At 41.2% G+C, this 24,296-nt stretch overlaps 1 protein-coding gene across 1 annotated transcript in view; it reads left to right on the top strand.

The window, feature by feature from the left end:
• Positions 1–22,671, top strand: part of papss1 (3'-phosphoadenosine 5'-phosphosulfate synthase 1) — an 84,444-nt gene extending 61,773 nt beyond the window's left edge. Inside the window, exons 10-12 of the mRNA XM_069925759.1 lie at positions 10,322–10,590; positions 17,949–18,178; positions 21,529–22,671. Coding sequence (XP_069781860.1) covers positions 10,322–10,590; positions 17,949–18,178; positions 21,529–21,667 — 638 coding nt within the window. The 3' untranslated portion in view covers positions 21,668–22,671. The remainder of the gene's footprint in view (positions 1–10,321; positions 10,591–17,948; positions 18,179–21,528) is intronic.
• The last annotated feature ends 1,625 nt before the right edge of the window (positions 22,672–24,296 follow it).

The following is a 24,296-nucleotide window of genomic DNA, read 5'->3' as shown; positions in this document are numbered from 1 at the left end:
TGCTATTGTGATGTAATATTTAGAAATATTTTTGGGAGATAAATTGGTAAAATTAGAGTAGGTTACATATATACACACATTTGAAAACAGATCTTATTTGAAATACTGAAGAATTAATATTCAGTGGCTTTACAGAAACTATGGAGAATATTATGCACATTTCACAAGTAGGTGCTCATTGAAATGATGTCATGAAATGAATAGACCATTGTCTTGGAGGAGTCAGGTTCTCCGTGTTGGACATTTTTACAAGGCTTCTGACCTCTCTGCAAAGTGCTCACTCAAAGGTCATTGAGAGGTTTGTTTACTTAAAATAACAAATGGGTGCAGAAGACTAACTCCTATTGTTTGCTGGAGAAGGAAGGGGTTTTGCAAGTGAAAGAGAGAGAATGGACAAGTGCTGGCAGTTGTTATGTATGTACTTTGTCAATGAATCTGAAATCTGAACTTCTGAGGCTAATAATCAATTAGAAGTCAGTCAGTCCTCCACAAGGTGGAAGCAAAACTCAAGTCAGTTAACCAAGACTTCTTTTTTGTACTTCAAGCCTCCAGCAAGTATTGAACACCAATGGTTGTTAATTGAACAAAAAGAATGGAATAGCTTTCATTCTCTAAAGTCCAGGAGGAACTGAACTGTGTCCCAGCTAAGCCCATACATTACCCAGCTAATTCTCCTAGTCTCTCCCTGATAATATTCATATCAATCTCTGAACTATCTTCTCAAATGCAGGAAAGTTGAGACCAGAAAATCAAAATAATTTTTAAAAATCCGTTTCACTTTTCTGAAATTACATTTTTCTTTCCACTTTATTTTGCTCTGAATTGAATTGTCAACAGTTTTCCCTCTGAGTGCTCTAAGTAGTTCTTTAGGTACAACAATACACAACACCCAAGCTTCACTTTAGTTTAGTCTCTGTCAAACTACTTGCTATACATCTTGGTGTCATTTCGTATTTATTTCGAGTGCAGGTTTTATTATTATGACGTGTGGAGATGCTGAAATGTTGTTCTTCACAAAGATGTTGAGGTGACTTGCTGAGTGTTTAAAAATGAACTGGCAACTTTCATTATGAAGAAGCACTTATCCACAGTTGAAGCACACTAAATGCGCGATTTATGCTTGGTCTCATTTCCCTCTTGAGTTTATAAGGTGAGTGATTTCAGACAGCCAATTTTAGTTGAGATTAAAACTGTTTGTGGACTTTCATAGAATTGTTTTTTTTTTAATTCCTAGATTTGCAAGGGTTAAGAATTAGGCCAAAATGGAATAAGCAGAATTAATTTGCATTATTGCTGCAGACTTGGAAAAACTTCGCACGAAAGCGACTGAATTATTCTACTTTTAAAATTATTGCCATCTTTGTTTTCTTGTTGAGTGAGATTTGTCCTATTTATGCTGGGGAAAGAAATTTTGGCTTTATTGGTAAAAACAAGTTTTGATGGGACTCTCCTTCACCACCTGAGACTTGGATGGATTGGATGCCAGATCACAGGAAAGAGAATTTATCCTGTATTACTTTTTCCTCCATTAAATGCAGTTTAAACATTAAATTTGTGTTTTGTTCAAGTGACAGTTCAAGTAGAATATTTTAAGAATGTGTAAATGTTTGGGATATATTGAGGTTTGAACTGACCAGCTACTCACATTTTGACAGTGAGAGTCTAAGTGCATCAATCATTAAATTTAACCATGTACACTTCCTTTTATCATTTGTCGTCTTTTCGTTGTAAAGTTCATATATCATCTCTTCAATGGTATAGTCACACAGTGCAATTTCATTCACCTGCTTGTGCGATGCCAAGTTCATTATTTAATGTAGATTGCCAATTCAAATCTTACAAGAACTCTTGATTCTCGTATGCTCATTCAACAAAATAATTTTATGCTAAGTTCCCTCAGAAGCATTCCTCTCTGGATATGTAATGTAATTAGGAGGTTAATTTTTAAAGCAAATCAGGTTACATTTTTTTGGATCTTTCTGATGTTCCAAATTTAAATAGAACATGCACCTGGTAGCCATATGTGCCATAACAGTTCTCATTCTGGATATTTGCACAGTTGTAATAGAGTATCAGGAGCTCAGATTATGTCATGAGTGAGGTTTGTTGATTATGGTGTTGTTGCCTTGGAACATCCAAGAGTGATCCTTTCTTTGGTCATGTTTTAGTTTATAGCTTTCCATTTGTTTTTTTTTTTAATTTTTTGCCAACTGCTGTAGTAATGATCAAAAACAGACAGCCTTTTCTTGTAATCGGACAAGTGGCAGTATAATTTGTCATTGGGCCAGCCATGTTGTGAAAATTGTCTTATTGTCTGAAGAATGAGAAGAAAGTAGCTTCTGTACAATTAATTTACTATGGTGAAAGATGGCAAGTTAAAAATGGGGAAATAATCAAATATTTTCTGTGACATAATGATCTGTTCCAATTCGCCTATCTTAGCAACAGGTCTACGGCAGATGCCATCTCACTGGCTTGACCAAAGCCCTGGGACACCTGGACAGCAAAGTTGCATTCATCAGAATGTTCTTTATCAACTTCAATTCAGCATTTAACACCACCATCCCTCAAAACTGATCAGCAAACTCCAAGAACTGGAACTCAACACCCCACTGCATAATTGGATCATGGATTTCCTCACCTCCAGACCACAAGGTCCGAGGATTGGAAGAAGATCTCCTCCATAATCTTCATCAGTACCAAAGCACCAGAGTGCTGTGTTATTAGCTCCTTGCTCTACTCACTTTACACCTACGATGGTATGGCTTGGTACGACAATAACACTATCTACAAATTTGCTGCCAGTGCCACGGTAGTGGGTGGTATGAAGAAAGGTGACAAGTCAGCATACAGGAGGGAGATTAAAAACTTGGCTAAATGGTGCACCAACAACAACCTCGCACTCAATGTCACCTAAACCAAGGAGCTAATTGTTGACTTCAGAAAGGGAAAACCAGATTTATACGATCCAGTGATCATTGGAGGATTAGAGATGGAGAGAGAGGGAACATATAAGCTTTTGGGAGTCACCATCTCAGAGGATCTTTCTTGGTTCCCACACACTAATGGCATCAGGATAAAAGCATGTCAGCGTCTCTACTTCTTCAGGTGTTTGTGGAGGTTTGGTGTGACATCAGAAGCTCTGGCAAATTTCTACAGACGTGTGGTGGAACATGTGCTGACCAGTTGCATTGCAATCTGGTATGGGGACATCAATACCCCTGAGTGTAGTAAAGTCCTCCAAAGGTAGTGACACAGGCCAGGACATCACAAGTAAAACCCTCTCCACCATCGAGAAAATTTACAGGGAGCACTGCCGTCAGAGAGCAGCAGCAGTCATCAAGGATCCACAGCACCCAGCACATGCTCTGTTCTTACTGCTACCATCAGGAAAAAGTAAAGGTGCTTCAAGACTTGCACCACCAGGTTCAGGAATAGCAGCTACCCCTCCATTATCAGACTCCTCAGCAACAATCTTAATCAGGGACTCCTTTGAGGACTCTGCACTTTTTTGTTATTTTTAATTTTCTCTGCATGGCACAGTCTGTTCATTTACATTTTGTTATCTGTTTACAGTTTTTTATTTGTTTGTATGTGTACAGTTTTTTTGCACTACCAATAAGTGGTGATTCTGCCTGGCCTGCAGGATAAAGAACCTCAGGGTTGTATGTGATGTCATGTATGTACTCTAACAATGAATCTGAAATCTAAGTATCTATTTGAAGTACCTGAAAAGAATGGGGTTGAACATCAATTGCATTTTTGGATTGACACCTAGCAAGAGATGGTAGGAAAGTAAACAAGGCTACCAATTTGTCCAAAAATCACAGGTTGTTTTAACCTTAATGGTACAGGGTATGTTGTTGATCCAGTAGTTAACTTGCTGAGTTAGTCTAGACTGAGAATCCAGAGATAAGCTTTCAAATTTAAATTCAATTTATAATCTGGAATTTAAAAAAAAATCATAAACATCTTATTTAAATAATTATGACCATCTTCAGAGAAGAAAATGTGCCAAATTGCCTTTATCTGCCATAAGTGTGACTTTAGGCTTGAGCGGATTGTTCTGGCTCTTAAGTTGCCCTCTGAAATGGCCCAACATGTTCCTCAGTTTTGTCAAAGCTGCTATGTTAAAAGAGGTAAATGAGAGAGCTACAAGGAGCACCATTATCAAACTAGGCACTGAATTTGGGCAATGCAAAAAATCTTCCAACCTTATAGACCTTGTGAGATTCTTCTCACAAACATTTGGGAAGTGGTGTCTAAAATAGTAGAACTTTAGATAAACTTTTGATAAACTCATCAAGCAACAACCTGTCATTCTCATACTGTTGAAAGTGCTGGACACCATCACAATCTCTGCCAGTGTTCTCTTACCAGCAGGACAGAAGAAGCTGTATCTTAGTGTGCAGGAGGGAGTATACACAGGTTTCCTCAATATTGACTGCACAACATATAAAGTATGATGTCATCAAAGGAAGGGAGTATATAATTAGCATGTCTGGATTTTAATTTTGGAACTGCAACTTCAGGAATTTACATCACTGATCTGAGCTTGGAAGTTCATCTGAGTTTCAGGTGAGATGGAGAAATAGTTCAGAAACCTCAAAATTGGTTGGACAAAGTATGCAAATAAGCAGAGCCATTATAAATGAATCTGAAAACAGACTAATATTCAATTATAGTATGTGGAACAAAAGTCTTAGTAGCACTTAAATCCATGAACTAGCCAAAGAAGTTGAAAGCAGAAAAAGGGAATTGCATCATAGAGAAGTTTTCATGCCATTGCAAAGTGATTCTCAGCTGCTGGAGTTAAACAGGAAAGTCTGCAGATGCTGTGATTGTAGTGCAATACATAATGTCTTGGAGAAACTCAGCAGGTCACAGTATTTTTTTTCTTTGGCTTGGCTTCGCGGACGAAGATTTATGGAGGGGGTAAAAAGTCCACGTCAGCTGCAGGCTCGTTTGTGGCTGACAAGTCCGATGCGGGACAGGCAGACACGATTGCAGCGGTTGCAAGGGAAAATTGGTTGGTTGGGGTTGGGTGTTGGGTTTTTCCTCCTTTGCCTTTTGTCAGTGAGGTGGGCTCTGCGGTCTTCTTCAAAGGAGGTTGCTGCCCGCCAAACTGTGAGGCGCCAAGATGCACGGTTTGAGGCGTTATCAGCCCACTGGCGGTGGTCAATGTGGCAGGCACCAAGAGATTTCTTTAGGCAGTCCTTGTACCTTTTCTTTGGTGCACCTCTGTCACGGTGGCTAGTGGAGAGCTCGCCATATAATACGATCTTGGGAAGGCGATGGTCCTCCATTCTGGAGACGTGACCCATCCAGCGCAGCTGGATCTTCATAAGCGTGGACTCGATGCTGTCGACCTCTGCCATCTCGAGTACTTCGACGTTAGGGGTGTAAGCGCTCCAATGGATGTTGAGGATGGAGCGGAGACAACGCTGGTGGAAGCGTTCTAGGAGCCGTAGGTGGTGCCGGTAGAGGACCCATGATTCGGAGCCGAACAGGAGTGTGGGTATGACAACGGCTCTGTATACGCTTATCTTTGTGAGGTTTTTCAGTTGGTTGTTTTTCCAGACTCTTTTGTGTAGTCTTCCAAAGGCGCTATTTGCCTTGGCGAGTCTGTTGTCTATCTCATTGTCGATCCTTGCATCTGATGAAATGGTGCAGCCGAGATAGGTAAACTGGTTGACCGTTTTGAGTTTTGTGTGCCCGATGGAGATGTGGGGGGGCTGGTAGTCATGGTGGGGAGCTGGCTGATGGAGGACCTCAGTTTTCTTCAGGCTGACTTCCAGGCCAAACATTTTGGCAGTTTCCGCAAAGCAGGACGTCAAGCGCTGAAGAGCTGGCTCTGAATGGGCAACTAAAGCGGCATCATCTGCAAAGAGTAGTTCACGGACAAGTTTCTCTTGTGTCTTGGTGTGAGCTTGCAGGCGCCTCAGATTGAAGAGACTGCCATCCGTGCGGTACCGGATGTAAACAGCGTCTTCATTGTTGGGGTCTTTCATGGCTTGGTTCAGCATCATGCTGAAGAAGATTGAAAAGAGGGTTGGTGCCAGAACACAGCCTTGCTTCACGCCATTGTTAATGGAGAAGGGTTCAGAGAGCTCATTGCTGTATCTGACCCGACCTTGTTGGTTTTCGTGCAGTTGGATAATCATGTTGAGGAACTTTGGGGGACATCCGATGCGCTCTAGTATTTGCCAAAGCCCTTTCCTGCTCACGGTGTCGAAGGCTTTGGTGAGGTCAACAAAGGTGATGTAGAGTCCTTTGTTTTGTTCTCTGCACTTTTATTGGAGCTGTCTGAGGGCAAAGACCATGTCAGTGGTTCCTCTGTTTGCGCGAAAGCCGCACTGTGATTCTGGGAGAATATTCTCGGCGACACTAGGTATTATTCTATTTAGTAGAATCCTAGCGAAGATTTTGCCTGCAATGGAGAGCAACGTGATTCCCCTGTAGTTTGAGCAGTCTGATATATATATAGGAAGAAAAGGGTAACCAACGTTTCGTGTCTGAGGTTGATGAGGGGCTTAGGCTTAAGACATTGGTTATCCTATCGTCACATCTGCTGGATTACTTTAAAGCATTTTCTCAATTGTATGGACACTTGGCACCCCACTGCATACAGAATAACCATGCTGAATTTATTAGCAGTTCAAATATTATATGCTCAAATCTTTGGCTGTCAGAAACCTATAAAGTTTTTGGAAAGCAGTCTACTCTAAAAGTGGTTAATTTCAGAACGTTAATGGGAGGTCTCTGAACAGTGTGGAAGAACTGGGAGATCTTATAGTGTTGTTAAGCTGGGGTATGGTGCGTTGGCCTTCATTAATCATGGGATCAAATTTAAGGGCCATGAGGTAATGTTGCAGCTATATAAGACCTTAGTTTGACCCTACTTAGAATATTGTGTTCAGTTCTGGTCAGCTCACTACAGGATGGATGTGGTGCAGAGAAAATTTGCAGGGATGCTGCCTGGATTGGAAAGCCTGCCTTTTGATAGGTTGAGAAAACTTGGAGTAAAAACGACACAATGCTGGAGAGACTCAGCATGTCAAACAGTGTCCTTTATATAGTAAAGGCAGAAATACATAACTACATTTCCAGCTTCAGCCCTTCATCAAAGTATGATAAAATGCTGGTGAGGTTCAGAATAAAAGAGTGAGAGGGGGAAGGGGGCAGCAGGGCAGGAGATGATAAGTGGAGAAAGAAAGGAGGGGACAGCAGCCTTGGAAAGGCAGGGCTGTGTAGGCAAGGGGATGACAATCAGCTGGCGAGCGCCTGACAGCCCCCCTCCCCTCTGCCCCTGCCCCCCGGCGAGGGACGTCAAGGCAGAGGCAGCCGGGGCGGGACGACAGGGCAAGGGCAGCCGGCATGGGTTGTCCCCACACTGACCCGCTCTTCCCACAGCCCCTTGTCAATCCCCACACTGATCCCACTGCCCCACTCTCTCCCCATAGCCCTATGTCAGTCCCCACACTGATTCCACTGCCCCGTGCTCTCCCCACAGCCCTATATCAATCCCCACACTGCAGGGCGGCCAGCGCGGGCTGTCAGAGCTGAGGCGGCCGGCATGGGACGTCCCCACACTGATCCCACTGCCCCGTGCTCTCCCCACAGCTCTGTATCAGTCCCCACACTGTGGGGTGGCCGGCACAGGCTGTCAAAGAGCTAGAGCAGTGGGATCAGTGTGGGGACGTCCCAGCTCTGACAGCCGGTGCCGTCCGCCCCACAGGGCTATGGGGAAAGCATGGGGCTGTGGGATCAGCGCAGGGACGTCCTGCACCGGTCGCCCCATCTCTGACAGCCCACAGTGGCTGCCCCAGCTCTGACAGCCAGTCATCCCAACCCTGACAGCCCGAAGGGACAGGAGCTGGAGTGGGTTCTGAGTGCCTCACGTAAAGCTGTCGCTTTCAGATGGCCAACGCTGCACTTCCAGCGCTGCCACCTGAACGACCATTCCATAGGTCTGAATCCGCTTCTGCAGGTGCATTCTTGACAGAGAATGTACCTGAAGAAGCCTGGTGAAAGAACTGGAAAGGCAGGAAATGGGGGAGGGACGGAAAAGGCAAGAAGGTTTAATGGAAAGCAGTGAAGTCAATGTTCATGCTATCTGGCTGGCGTGTACTCAGATGGAAAATAAGGTGTTGTTTTCCAATCTGCAGTTGGTCAGGGTGGGACAGTACATAAGGCCATGGACCGACATGAGAGAACAGGAGTGTGACCCAGAATTGAAATGGATGGGCACTGGGAGGCCGCTGTGGTTGCAGACTGAGAGATGGTGCTGAGTTAAGCGATCTCCCTGTCTGCGATCGGTCTGTCCAATGTAGAGAATGCCACAAAGGGTGCACTGGATGCAGTAAATAGGTCCTCTGGATGTACATGTAGTGTTGCTCAACATTGAAGGCCTGTTTGGGGCCCCAGACCATGGAGAGGGAGGAGGTGTGGGCGCAAGGGTTGGTCATCCTACAGGCATAGGGGAAGGTGCCAGAGATGCGATGGGTGGAGGGATGAGTGCACAAGGGAATCGCGGAGGGAGCCAGTCCCTGTGGAAGGCCGAGAGAGGAAGATTGGGAAAGATGTGTTTAGTGGTTGGATGCTGTAGTAAGTGCAAGAAATTCCGGTGGATGATGTGGGGTGGTAGGTGAGGATGAGGTTAGAGGCGTGGGAGGTGAGGATGAGGATTCTATGTTGGTTGCCTCTGGGGGCAGAGTGGGCAAGGGCAGATGAGCGGGAAATGGAGGAAATGTGGGTGAGGCCTGAGTCGATAGTGGTGGAGGGGAACCTATATTTATGGAAAAAAGCAGACATTTCAGAAGCTCTGGACTGGAAGACCTCATCTTGGGAGCAGATATGACGAAGACGAAGAAATTGAGAGAAGAAATTGAGAGAAGGGGACCTTGTAAGGGACAGGTTGTGAGGAAGTGTAGTTCAGGTAGTGGAAGTTGGAGGGTTTATAGTATTTGTCAATGGAGAGTTGGTCTCCCAAAGTGGAGACAGAAAGATCCAGGAAGGGGAGAGTGTTATCGGTGATGGGCCAGGTGAGTTTGAGGTCAGGGTGGAGGTTGGATGGGAAGTGGATGAAGTTGACAAGCTCATCACAGGTGCATGAGGCAACCCCGATGTAGTCATCTCTATTACCGAGGTTGAGAGAACTTAGTCTTTTCACCTTGGACCAATAGAGAATGAGATTTAACCTGATTGAGGTGTATAAGATGATGAGAGGTATTGAAGAGTGGGTGGCCAGAGGCTTTTTTCCAGGGCTGAAATGGCCAACACAAGAGGGCATAGATTTAAGGTGCTTGGGAGCAAGTATAAGGGGGGATGTAAAAAAGTAAGTTTTTCACAGAGAGTGGGTGCATGGAATGCGCTGCCGGCCATTGTGGTGGAGGCAGGTAAATAGGATCTTGTAGGTATTGGAAGGTATCTTGTAGGTACATGGAACTTAGGAAAATGAAGGGTTATGCATGGGGATATTCTAGCCAGCTGTTAGAGTAGTTTATAAGGTAGGCAGGGTTCTGAAAATGTGCACCAAACAACTAGCCGGAGTGTTCACTGACATTTTCACCTCCCATTGCTGCAGTCAGAGGTTCCCACCTGCTTCAATCATCCCAGTAACAAAGAAGAGTACTGTGAGCTGCCTCAATGAGTATTGGCCAAGAGCACTAATTTCTACTTCGCTGAAATGCTTTGAGAGGCTGGTCATGGCCAGAATTAACACGTACCGAAGCAAAGATGTAGACCCACTGCAATTCGCCTATCATCACAATTGCTCCACAGCAGATGCACTTAGCTCTGAATCACCTCAAAAATAGCAACTCATACATATGGTTGCTCTTCACAGACTACAGCTCGGTCGGTCTTCAATACTATTATTCCCTCAGGGCTGGTTGGCTCAAATGATCCAGCTGAATTTTAGCAATGACTTCTGCAAACAAGTTGGATTTGTAGAAATTCCCACCAGCAATAATTGGACCCTGGAGTCCTATATTGTCTTGTGGATGGGTTAGGCTTCTAAAGCAGTGTTTTAAAAATTATTGCAAAAGGCTGCAGAAACTAATTGTGCTGAATGCTGTTTGGCCCAAAAAATGTGGTAATCTTTTGTATGATACCCTTGTTCTTTTTTTTAAGTGCAATTGAATATAAACTTGAGAGTTTAGTCAGTGAAGCTCTTTGTGCTACATATTGTATAGAGAGCTTCACTGACTGGTTTGGGTTGTGGACTACCCTGAATATATTTCCCAAGGAATGGTAAAATATTTTTAAAAATTAATCTTTTCCAGCGAAATAAATGTACCCGAATTGGTTCTATCCCCAGATGCTGTCTTTGCATTTCAACTGCGCAATCCTGTGCACAATGGGCATGCTCTACTGATGCAGGATACCTTTCAGCGACTGATTGATCGTGGCTACAGGCGTCCAGTTCTTCTTCTTCATCCACTGGGCGGTTGGACGAAGGATGATGATGTACCTTTATTATGGAGAATGAAGCAACATGCTGCTGTGTTGGAGGAGGGAATTCTTAAACAAGAATCTACCATTGTGGCCATCTTCCCTTCTCCCATGATGTATGCTGGACCAACTGAGGTGATTTCTCTACTTCCCTTTATTTAGACAATTACAGGTATAAAATCACTTTAAAATTCTGCCTTTTATTTGTCAATATTTAGCACTCCATTACAAATGTATTGGTTAGTTGAATCTATGTACATGATATGTTCTGTACCAGAAGAACACAAGAAATAGGAGCAGGAGTAGGCCATCCGGCCCATAGAGCCTGCTCCACCATTCAGTAAGATCATGGCTGACCTGATCATTGACTCAACACCACAGATGAGCCTTTTCCCCATATCCCTTAATTCCTTTTTTTAATGTAAAAATCTATCTAACGCAACCTTAATTATGTTTAATGAAGTAGACCCAACTACTTCCCTGGCCAGAGAATTCCACAGATTCACTGCTCTCTGGGAAAAACAGTTTTTCCTTAACTCCGTCTTAAATCTACTCCCCTGAATCTTATGGCTGTGTCCCCTAGTTCTTCTCTCACCTACCAGTGAAAACAAATTTTCTGCTTTTATCTTATCTATCCCTTTCATAATTTTATATGTTTCTATAAAATCTCCTGTCATTTTTCTGAATTCGAGGTGATTTAGTCTCACCTCGTAGGTCAACCCCCTCATCTCCGGGATCAACCTGGTGAACCTCCTCTGGACTGCCTCCAAGGCCAGTATATCCTTCCTCAAGTGTGTAGACCAGAACTGCATACAGTACTCCAGGTGCGGCCTCACCAGTACTTTGTATAGTTTTAGCATGACCTCCCTGCTCTTGAATTCAATTCCTTTAGCAATGAAGGCCAACATTCCAGTTTTTAAATTTGAAATACTTACTCCTTTGTTGCTTGAGCAGTATGTTTGGGATCATTGTCTTGCTGGAGGTTAAAGCATCATCCAATGAGTTTTGAGATGTTTGCTTGAATTTGAGTAGATAAGATGTTTCTATCCACCTCAGAATTAATTTTGTTACTGCCATCATCAATGAAGATGAGTGTGCCAGTCAGTACCTGTAACAGTCATACATGCCCAGGCCATAACACCCTCACCATCATGTTTCATAGATGAGGTGGTATACTTTGGGTCTTGAGCAGTTCCTTTGCACCTCCACACTTTACTGATCTCATTATTCTGATACCGGTTAATCTTGGTCTCATCTGTCCACAAGACCTTTTTCCAGAATTCTGCAGACTCTTTTAAATACTTCTTGGCAAAGTGTAATCTGGCCATATTATTTCTCTGACTAACTCGTGGTTTGCATCTTGCAGTGTAGCCTCTGAAGTCTTCTGCAGACTTGGCATATCCATGCCTTCCTCCTGATGAATTTTCTGATCTGTTACACAGATGTTTGGAGGTTTTTAATTATAATGTGAATTCTTCTGACATCAGCAGTGCGATTACTGAGCTCACCAGTACTTTTTCCTTCTTAATGATGCTCCAAACAATTGATTTTGCTAATCTTAAGGTTTGGCCGATTTCTCTTACTGTTTTATTCTTGTTTTCCAGCCTCATTATGGCTTCTTTCACTTTCATTGGCACAACTGGTCCTCATATTGAAAATTAGCAACTACAGATGCCAAAGGTGATTAAAAGCTTATAAGCAAGCTTAGCTCTTTTATACCTGCATCAATGAAGCAATTAAACATACCTGAGTACTCGCAAAATATGAGGGGTGCTCCTTTTCCTCACTGGGAGTGTCTAAAATCAGGGGCTACAAAGTTGAGATAAGAGGAAAGAAGTTTAGAAAGGATCTGAGAAAGTTTTCACCCAGCAGAAGGGTAGAATAATCTCTAAGGAGAGGAGTTGAAGGAGAAAGACTTGCAACATTTTAGAAGTATTGATCAGAGTACTTAAATTGCCACAGGAAATAGATCATGTGGTTAGAGATCAGAAATAAGAAAAGTGTAAACTCTCTGATAGGGCAATACTATAGGTCTCCCAATAGCCACTCCGAAGTGGAGGAAGAGATTATGTAGACAGATTATTGTGTAGCACAAAGGCTGTGGTAGTGGGAGACTTTAGTTTCCTCAATATTGACTGGGACATTCTTAGTGCTTTGATGAGGCAGAATTTGTTAAGTGCTTCCAGGGAGGTTTCTTGAAACACCAGGAAGATAGCCCAACCAGGAAGAGGGGTTAGACTAGACCTTGCATTGACAAATGAGCTTGGCTGGGTGATCGGAGTTTCTGAGGGCAAACCTTTTGGGAAGAGATTTCACTCTTCCTGAACTTTCAAAATAGTCATGGGCAAAGATAAGCTTGGGTCTTGTAGAAGTTGGGAGAGGGCAAATTATGACATGATTAAACAGGAGCTGGGGGAGTTGATTGGGAGCAGGCATTATCAGGCAAGTCCACAATTGGAATGTTGAAGTTGTTTAAGCACCAACTAATTAGAATCCAGGACCAGCATAAAGAAAATACGAGGATGGCAAGGCAAGAGAAAAGTAGATGACGAGTGATTATGAATTTAATTGAGAAGAAAAAGGAGATGTGCAATTTTGAGGAAGCTACAATCAGACAGGGCCCTGATAGAAGAGCTCAAGCAGGGCATCAGGAAGGCCTTGGTGAGTAGGATTAAAGAAAGTCCCGAGGCATTTTATACTTGCATTAAAAACAAGAGGATGACTAAGGAACACTCAAGGACAAAGGAGGGAATTTATACTTTAAGTCAGAGGAAGTAGTGATGTACTAAATGAGTACTTCGCCTCAGTATTCACTAAGAAGGAGACATAGACAGTGATAGGAAGCATAATATGGAGAAAACTCCTATTTACGTCACAGTTATTGAAGGAAACAGGTGAAGAGATTTCAAGGGCTTTGACAAAAATCTTTGCATCCTTACTAGCGAGTAGAGAGGTTCCAGAGGATTGGAGAGTAGCTTATGTTGTACCTTTGTGTAAAAAGGAAAACCAGGAAATTATAGACCAATAAGCAAAACGTCAGTGGTAGGGAGTAATTAGAAAGGTTACTTAGGGATAAGATAAGATTTGTGCACATTTGAAGTTATGAGCTGGTTAGGGATAGTCAGCATGACTTTGTGAGGGGCAGGTCATGTCTTACCAATTTAAGTTTTATAAGGAGGTAACAAATAGGGTTACTGAGCAGAGTAGAGTGAATGTTGTATGTAGGGACTTTAGTAAGATGCTTCACAAGGTCCTGCAGGGTAGTCTGATTCAGAAGGTGCAGATGCATGGGGTCCATAGTGTATTAATAGTTTGGATACTATGGTTGGCTTGAAGAATACAGTAGTGGCGCAAGGCTGGAGGCCTGTGACCAGCGATGTTCTACAGGAATTGGTGTTAGGATCCTTGTTGCTTGTGATATACACATATGACTTGGATGAAAAAAATAGATAAGTTTGCAGCTGACACAAAGATTGGTGGAGTAGTGGAGAGTGGAGATGGTTATCAAAGAATACAGCAGGATATAGATAAGTTACAGATATTGAGAAAAAAATGCTAGGTGGAATTTTTTCCAGACAAATATGAGGAGTTGCACTTTGCAAGGTCAAATGTAAGGTGAATATCTACAGTTAATGGTAGGGCTCTTCAAAGTATTGATGTTTAAAGGGATCTGAGTCCCCAGGTCCACGGCTCATTGAAAGTTGCTGTGCAAAAAGATTGGTGGTAAAGGAGTATAGTATACTTGGCTTAATTGGGCAGAGCATTGAGAATAAAGATAGAGAGGTCATGTTGCAGCTATATAAAACTTTGGTTAGACTGCATTTGGTTTACTGTTTGCAATTTTGGTGGCCTATTACAGGAAGGATGTGTAGGCTTTGGAAAGAGTACAGAAGAGGTTTACCACAGTGCTGCCTGGTTTAGAGGAGCTGAGTAATGGGAAAAAATTGAACAAACCTGGGTTATTTTCAATGGATCATAGGCCGTTGATAAAGGTGTATAAAATCATGAGAGACATTAATAGGGTCGAAGACAGGATCTTTGCTGCAGGGTAAAAGCACCACACACTGGAGGCGTGCATTTAAGGTGAAGGAGGAGGAAGCTTAAGGGAGATTTATCGTAGGTGTCTGGAATGGGCTGCCAGGAGTAATGGTGGAAGCAGATATAATGGAAGCATTTAAGAGGTTCCTAGGTAGAGACATAAATATGGAGATCTATCTACCAGGGCAAGTAGCCGAGTTTTAGTGCAATATGGACATGGTGTTCGCCACAGACACTATACTAATATGTTCCATGCTCTAGTCTAACACAAGGGGTAGTAGAACTCAATACAATTTTTTTGCTGTATAAAGTATGCTGTTTAATCTGCTGAGTTTCTCCAGCAATGTGTTTTTACTTCAATACAACTCTTCCAATATTGAATGGAGGGATTTAATAATGAACCAATGTGGTCACTAAGCTTGATCATCTCCACTCTTGGGAATAACATTGTTGCTATGTGCAACCATATAAACAAAATGTGAAGCCCATTTTGTACACAAAGGATTCCATTGCTCATTTATTGAAAGGTTATCAACATATGGTATTACTTTCCACTCATGCTGCCTGACCCTTGGCCATTACGATAACCCTCAGTAATCCACCAGACTCAACCTTAATAATGTGCTTGAGCCAGGACCATGATTGTGTAGTGAGAAAGATACCACTGAGCCAAGGATGACTAAGCTAAGTAAATATTTGACTTTCCTGCTGTGGTTTTACTTTACATTGTAATTAACATTGCTCAAGAACCAGATCAATAGTAGCCAGCATTGAATCTTTATTTTGTGGTACAGACCTAATAACTCTTCACTATACTTTGCTGGTTGATCTCATGAAAAGCAGTTTATCCTAACTTAATTGCTGTATCCAAAGGTATACTAGGGTTTCACCACATCTCACAAAAATTACAGCCACAGACTTGTGCTTAAATTTTTCAGCCATCCAAATATTTCTAAATATTTTGAATTGAGTTGTTGGTCACATGTTTTAAAATACAGTAAGAATCTTCATTTTGCATGCTTTCCAGGCAATCCAACTCAAAGTAGGTAGTACAATAAATGTTAGGTGTTGTACTTTCTCCATACTCTTCACTGTGTACACAAAAACATAGTGCAGAGAATAGATAAAAGGGTAGCTATAAAAGGCAGTGCAGAGGTATCATCTTATGCCACTGTGAGATCCATTCAAGAATCTGATAACAATGGAGAAAAAAAACTGTCCAGGATTACGACAGTTCGTGTTCTCAAGAACATGCATCTTCTGTCTGATGGAAGGGGAGAGGTGAAGACAGGGATGTGGTGAGTCCTTTCATATTTTACTAGCTATCCTGAAATAGCAAGAGTCAAAGACAGAATCAATGGAGGAAAGGTGCACATTAATGATTTGGAAGAAGGGAAAGAGTGTAGTCCATTTAAGTTTGGTGATGACACTAAAATGAGTAGAAAAGCGAATTGTGCTGAGGATACAGAGAGTCTGCAGAAAGATATAGATAGGTAAAGTGAGAGGGCAAGGGCCTGACAGATGGAAGGAAAAATGTAATATCAGATTATTATTTAAATGATAAGTGATTGCAGCATACTGCTGTACAGAAGGACCTGGGAGTGCTTGTGGATGAATTACAAAAGGTTGATTTTGAGGTGGGATTGAATTTCGGAGCAGGGAGGTTATGCTGCAACTGTACAAAATGTGAGGCCACATCTGGAGTACTGCTTACAGTTCTGGTCTTACTTGTGGAAGGATGTACCGGCTTTGGAAGCGTTGCAGAGGAGTTTGCCAGGTGGATTCCAGTTAAGGAGAGATTGAGTCATCTGGGACTTTTCTCGCTGAAATTTAGAAGAATGAGAGGAGGTCTTGTAGAAAAGTATAAAAATATGAAAGGCATAGCTAAGATAAAGGGAGCAGACAACAGGCTTGACGGACCAGATGGCCTATTCCTGCTTCTGTTTCTTATGTTCTTATGATCTGAAGGTTGGTTCTTGTGATGGTCTGTACTTCCTCAGGGACTTGGTAGAGCATTTCATGTGATGTATGTGAACATACTATTTATTGTGTTTGAAAGTGCTAATTTTAATGGGCCACTTGTCATTTTCCAATTAAAGTTCCTGCTTAACCTAATTATTATTTTAAAAATCTTACATGCCTTTACAAATGTTTTTAACCTTCTGTTTAAGTTTAATGTCCTATGTCTGTCCACTGCTTGCACATATCTATGATGATGGGGACCAACCACTTGGGGTTCTGCATTTTTCCCATTGAACATTATTTGAGGCATAATCTGACCCTTGTTTTCTTACATCTCCCTAGACATATTTAAAGCTTTGAATTTATAATTCTTCATTCTCTTGCTTCAAATAGTTCCTGACCATTACTTAATTTTTAACAGTGACATTTGACAAAATTCATTTGAGACAAATTACAAAGAATAAAGTGACCATCTTGAAAAAGAATGTGACCAATTTGTAATTTAACTACGTAAATGTTTTTTTCAAGTTATTCCCTACATCAAAATCAATACAACTTACCTCTGTGTGTTATGATAGGAAATACAGAGAGAAAATTAGTTTGGTTCCTCAGATGCTGAGATCTTATTCTATTGTGTCCTTTCATGCATGATTGCTTTGCACCACAGTTCCCCAAAAATAAATAGAGAGAGTCTACCATGTTGTAATTAGGTTGCTGGTCCCTGGATGGTAAAATCAGCCTTTGGCAGGAGCTGGAATGAAATGTTGATTGGACATTGGCTGTAAAATCTGCAGCTCATTCTCCATTTCGGTTACTAGCAATGACCAATTTCACTGCACGTTTCTTGTGAACAAGAACTGTGCAAATGCTGTAAAACTGGAGCAAGACAAAGTGCACTTTAGACAGCATCCATGGAAAGCAATCGATAGTTATTACTTTCCACAAATGTTGCCTGACCATCTGAGTTCCTCCAGCACCTTTGGAACTGAGACTTCTGAGATTTCCTGGGCTTGCACAATGTGAAACGTTTCGGTATTCAAGGTGTGTGAGGATCATTGCCACTTTGATTCCATTATAGTTCATCTTTGAAGCTTTTTATTCAATGGGACAAGAAACAGGAAGGCTTATGTATTCAATATCTAAGAGCACTTTTCCTCACATGGATGTTCAGACTGTAATCCATGCCAACTGCTGCTGCATGCTTTGTGATGTGTTTTTCTGATATTCTTTTGATAAATTTAAGCAGTTATTATTCATTTCCCGCTATGTTCAACGTGCTTGATAGAAATTGGGATGATGGAATGGATCCTCTGTATGTTTCCAGAGAAACCATGAGGAGAAAGTTCCACATGAGAGAAGATTGGAGTTTCAGAAACCTAAGGCTCAGTTTTTTTTCCATTAAAATGTTGTGAAATACAAGAGTGTCTCAGAAGCAAAAGGGAAATGAATAGTTTGTATCATCCAATTCATGCTCTTTGTGTTAAATGCCATAGGTCCAGTGGCACTGTAGGGCCCGAATGATTGCAGGAGCCAATTTCTACATCGTGGGCCGAGACCCCGCAGGCATGCCTCATCCTGAGACGAAGAAGGATTTGTATGAGCCCACACATGGAGCAAAAGTATTGACCATGGCTCCAGGTCTGTTGTCCCTGGAAATTGTTCCATTCCGTGTGGCTGCATATAACAAGCAGAAGAAATGCATGGACTTCTATGATCCCGAACAGTAAGTATAAATTATGTGGTTAAATATGTTAACACTGTAAACTAATCTTATAAGCAAGGATGCTGAGCTGTCCCTATGGTATAGAAGTCCTAATTGATAATAAAGCAATACTTTTAATAGGGAGAAGTGCTCCTCTTTTGAAAAGTTGATCAAATTTCCAGACCAGCTGAAGGTACCTAACAGTAAGTAGAATAAGAGTACTACCTTGCTCATTAATTTCAGTGGCAAGTGTTACGGAGTCCAGAGGACCCCAAAAACCAGCAGCAATAGATATGCACCACAACACAGGGTTACTTAAACAAAAGTCGCTTTTAATTATATTTGAACAAGAAAAGAGAATTAAACTTTAACTTATTACTTAACCTACTGACTTAACCTACCTAACCTACTCAATCCCCCCCTCTAATACTAAGTGCAGCTGTGTGTAATGTATATTTAAGATTAGAAAAGTTCTTTGGATCACAGTCCAATCTCATTGGTTGCAGGCAATTCTTGTACTGTGCACAAAAGTTAGCACTAACCAAGTTCATCAGGTTTTGGTGTTTCACAGGCAAAGGGTTACCACTCAGGAGGGATCTTGCTGGTTTTCAGAGAGAGATTCCTTTTCCAGGACAGCCGCAACTGATTCCTTCTCAATCAGTCTTGCCGATGAAACTTGCCCCCCTTCAGGGTTCTCCAGATGATCCACTTTCTTTCATATCACCTTTAAGACTGCCAGTCTTCTCCTTTGACCAGACAGCTTGTCCCTCTGGAACTGATTTCTGTGACTCCTTCTCTCTCTGTTTCACACCCTCCCTCTCTGAGAGCAAAGCTGTTCTGTCTCTGCCTGCCTGCAAAAATCACATGCTCTCCCAGGCAAGCTGTATGCTGATACTTTGATGCTTTCTGCAAAAAGCACTTTGCATAAGTCCTGCAAAAATTCTTTGTTTTAAAATGTTTGTGTGCAACCTGCTCTAACAATTTCTCCCAAACCACCTCTAAATACTCTGTCACACAAGTTATAATTTTAAGGATGAATTTGCAGTTGGAACTATTTGTAAAAGCACACTGCTTTACTGCAATCAAAGTTGAGAATGGAATTCTAGAATCCAGTATAATATGTAAAGCTCTAATATCATTTGAGAAATTGGTGTACGATATAGTGTGATACGTTTTAACTGTTTGCTTGTTGGAAGCAAAGCTATGATCATGGAGACATACTGCAGAGCAGATGTAGTTTTCAATATAATGGTGGCTAGATTCTTGTACAAAGGCATTGAATTATTTATTATTATGTATACTAAAATGTAGTGTAAGCTTTGTTTTGCATACTTTCAAGGCAAGTCAAGCCCAACATAAGTACAGCAGATAGGCCAATAATAAAACAAAAGTGCATGATTTAGTGTTACAACAAGTCAGAGGATAAAGTATAAATAGGACAAAGTGCAGGGTGTAAAGACAGTGAAGAGCTCCAACCTAAAACCTCAACCATTCTTTCCCCCCCCACTGGTGATGCTCAACCTGCTGAGTTCTTCCAGCAGATTGTATTTAGCAGGGTCATTGTCTTTTACAATGAGAGGTCCATTAATGAGACTGATAACAGCAAGAAGGAAACACCATGAATCTGGAGGTTCATGTTTTCTGTCTTCCTGACAGAAGGGGAAGAAGGCATGAGGAGGTTGGAATCCATCGTTTAATATGTTGGAAGCTTTTCTGAAGTAGTGAGAGGTATGGATGGAGTTGATAGAGGGTGGAGGTGGGGAGTTAGTTTTCGTGACGACTCAAGCTGTGTTTACAACTCGGATATCAAGGAATGAGGAGCAAAGGTGGGTGAATGGAATTGAAGGGTTTTTTTTTAACAATCTAATTGAATGGTTGTTCCATAGTATTAATTTAGTTAATTGATGCTCTAACAATTTCTCCCAAACCACCTCTAAATACTCTGTCACACAAGTTATAATTGTAAAGATGAATTTGCAGTTGGAACTATTTGTAAAAGCAGGAAATAATCAGAATTATCACTCACTTGGACAAGAATGAATTGATGAGAGAAAGCAAATTACATGTAACTCACAAGAAAGAGTTCCATGATTTGAGAGAAAGCTCAAGAGCAAAATGGAGTTGATATGTTACATAAGGACTTTCCAAATGACTTTGATAATGTCCCACAAAATAGGCATCATCAAAACGGAAGAACTCATCGGAGAGGAAATGTAGGAGTATAAATAGAAAATTGGCCAAGTAGCCAGAAACCGAATCGAGAGAAGTGTTATTTTGAGACTCTGGGAGATTGTACAATGGAGTGGCTCGGGAATCCGCACAAGGCTGGTTCAGATCAGCACATCAATGCAGGTTTTGATGGTAGAAATTAAATCTGGTTTGCACATGGTAAATATGTATAATAGTAAGGTGCACACTGAACCCCACTTTGCTCTATTGACATCAATGTAACCAAAATTTGAAAGATGTATTCGATATACATTCATTATCATATGACATGTAATAGACAATGCTCTTGAAAGTAACTTACTTCTCGAAAGAGCAGAACATAAGAAATTGGAATGAATAAACTGGTAAATGCTAAGCCTGGTGGTACACAATGATGAAAATTTGGTTCATCTTTCTCATCCCTGTTTTATACTTCAGAGGTGATAGCTAAAGGTCAAGTACTTCACCATTGGGTCAGAGGGTGAGGCAACTGGGCAGCTGGGTACCAGTGATATCTAAAGGTCAAGTACTTCACCATTGGGTCAGAGGGTGAGGCAACTGGGCAGCTGGGTACCAGTGATATCTAAAGGTCAAGTACTTCACCATTGGGTCAGAGGGTGAGGCAACTGGGCAGTGATATCTAAAGGTCAAGTACTTCACCATTGGGTCAGAGGGTGAGGCAACTGGGCAGCTGGGTACCAGTGATATCTAAAGGTCAAGTACTTCACCATTGGGTCAGAGGGTGAGGCAACTGGGCAGCTGGGTACCAATAATGCCTTTATACAGGCAGCTAGAGCTTTTTTGGAAACAGATTGTCCACCCACTATTTCAGCTGCAAACCAGGGTAGACAACAAGGGGAGAAAGAGGAAAAAAACAATTAGAGGGCAGCAAACCCTCGAAAAATAAATCCCTTAAAAATTTTTCAAGAGGGAAGTGACCTCATCAAAAATAATTCATAAAAGGACAGTAGTGGATTAGTTTGAAAACATTGCCTATTTCACATTCTCCTCTGAAAGCTTTATGGTATCAACCCAGCCTATTATATAAATTGTTTACTGCATTTTTTGTTTGAAATAAATAAATATGCCAGAAATTAATATAAAGTATTTTGTGCACAATCTAGTTTTATTTGAAGGGTTACTTCTCCCTTTTCTGTTTAAAGCCATGAAGATTTTGACTTTATTTCTGGAACACGCATGCGTAAATTAGCCCAGGAAGGAGTGAACCCACCAGATGGCTTCATGGCGTTGAAAGCATGGGCAGTCCTCACTGAGTACTACAAGTCCTTGGAAAAGATCTAGATGGGAACAGCAAAACTTAATTGATCCTTAATTGGTAGCAGTGGACCACACACATAGCAAGATTTCCAGCAACATTATTGTTGTTTAATAACCATGTTCTTCCTTAAGCTGTATCACTGTCTGTGCATGTCTTGAGCTTTATTATATGACAGGACCTTTTGAATTGCTCTTACCACTGTCTTTCTTTTCTTTGAATTGCCATGTTATCCATTTCCATTATCTAGTGGTTTGCATGTCCAGTTCAAACCAGCATTAAAAATTCATCTATTTCATCAGGGTATTCAGTGGGTAAAGCTTTTAACTGGGGTGACTTTAAATATGTTGCATTTTATTAATGAAGATTTATTAGCTTTTGTTTAACTGTTTTTAATTTCTTTGTATGGTTACTGGGTGCACATTATAGGTGGGTTTGGCTGTCTTTTAACAACTAACCCCCCCCCCCCCCTTCCCCCACCTTTTCTAGAATCAGCATTTTAATGCAAGATTATTTCATCTTTAGTTTTCTGGTACCAGTCATAATTTTGTTTGAAATGGGCAATGAAAGCCAAAAGGATTCTTCATAACAAAGCAGCTGGTGCAATCATTACATTAATATTAGTCATGATTCACATGAGCACTTGGATTTCAGTAGCTATTCAGATACTGCAGGAGTGGATGGATTGTTGCAGTCTGCAGATGGTAACAGATTTACAACAATGATTTGAAATTTTACAGGTGGCTTTCACTTGGCTCGGGATTGCCAGTAAAACCCATAAATGTCCAAACTTCAGAAATATCCAATGCATTAATAATAGGGGTTGGGTATGTGGAATAGGTGTGGAGAAAAGCCACAAAACTTCCAAACCTAACTATAAGCCATTGGAGAGGTAGGCTTGGTAAAATCAAAAGGTATGGTGTTGTCTAATTGGTCATGTGATTCAAGAAATGTGCTAATTACAATGGTCATGCACTCAGCTACTGCCATAACTTGTGCCTCTGTAATAAAGATGATCTTTCATTCAAAATTGAGTAACGTATTGTTGAATTGCTCAATTTGGATTCCAGAATTCAGAAATCATCGTCAGATTTTTGAGGTGAAGCAGAAGTCTCAACACACCTTTTCTTCTGTTACTTCAGATTCAGCCAAGGATGTGTTGGACTTGGGTTCAGCTTTTTATGTGATTCACATGAGCATTTGCTTGTAATAATATCTGCATTGCTTCATGGGAGGGCCATTGAGATCCTTTCTTTGCATCTTTTGGTCATCACACCTATCCTATTATTGAACACTTCTATGAAAATGAGGCTATTTGAGGAATTATTCATATACAACAATGGGCTGTGAAAACTGCAGCGGATTCTCACAGGGTTTACTTTCCTCAAAAGCCAAGGCTTCAAGCATGCTCTTCATGTTGAGCCAAGCAGACTGAGAATTATGTACCAGAAAACAACCAGACATATCGATATAACTTGAGTACAAAAGTCAAAGACACATTTAATCAAGCTCCATGAGATGTTTCTAATTGAATAGCAAATAATGATGTATCTATCTAACAGCCAACTTCAATCATCACCACTTACCTCGTATACTCCCTCACAGAATCCATGGGGAAATTTCCGATTGGAAATCGTTTACAGTGGTCAAGTGTTCCATAACAAAGTCAAATGAAAGTATGTTGCTTTCTCTGAGATCAACCTTCACTGAGAACTTGACTCTAATTCGTTCAACCAGACCTTGATATTATCATCTTCAATCTTGTAGGATCCTATGGTTTTCACTCACCAGGACATGACTATCCAAAATTATGCAACTATTTGCAACATGGCATTGAGTTGATAGCCACGTTTTCATAGTACATATACTAAATATTAAGCTAATCTGCCAATGTATCATATTTCAGAAAGACTTCTGACAAAGCTTTCTCCAAAGGTCCAGCTTCCCATGATCTTTATGCTTCCACCCATTTTACATGGATAGCACAATTCATGCTTGGTTAACCTCTCATCATGTTCTTGGTCACCTCACCCTTCATCTTCCATTGAAGCTAGAAGGCTAACAGGGAACACTACTGTTTGACAACTGGCTCAGATATTCAGAGTCCAAATACAGTTTTTGATTTAAATGCATCTAATTTTTTGATTTAAATTTTCTATATGAAGTTGTCATGACTTAGCCTCTCCTAGGCCGGTTTATCATGAATATTACATCACTGCAATGAATATAGTGTGATCACTCTAATTAACTACACTCTGCAGCAATACTGCTCTCCAGGATGGGATAAAGGTCATACTGTAGAGTACAAGGTTGCTGTGATTGGTTCTGAAAGATTTTGCTATGAACTGTACTAAGTGGTTTCTTCCAGTTTGGGAAGCTTTTGGTAAAATGGGGATGTATTTTCCCATCATATTGGAATTTGTCATTTTACTGCTGAGCAGCTGCAGAATTGACCCTGTAAACATGACAAAAGTCTTAACTAGAATTTCAACGTATGCAACAAGAGATGTTTTGTGGCTTTGAACTGAAGCCTTTGGATATCAGACTTTAATAGAGCCACAGCTCTAATGTTATCATATGTTTTGCATTCAGCTGCAAGCAAGTTCTTGGTTTCAAGGGAGAGATTCTGATCTCTAATTCGGATGAATTGGCATC

The sequence above is a fragment of the Narcine bancroftii genome, chromosome 3 (genome assembly GCF_036971445.1).
Source record: "Narcine bancroftii isolate sNarBan1 chromosome 3, sNarBan1.hap1, whole genome shotgun sequence".
Lineage (NCBI taxonomy): Eukaryota > Metazoa > Chordata > Chondrichthyes > Torpediniformes > Narcinidae > Narcine > Narcine bancroftii.
This window is presented reverse-complemented; position numbering and strand designations above follow the sequence as displayed.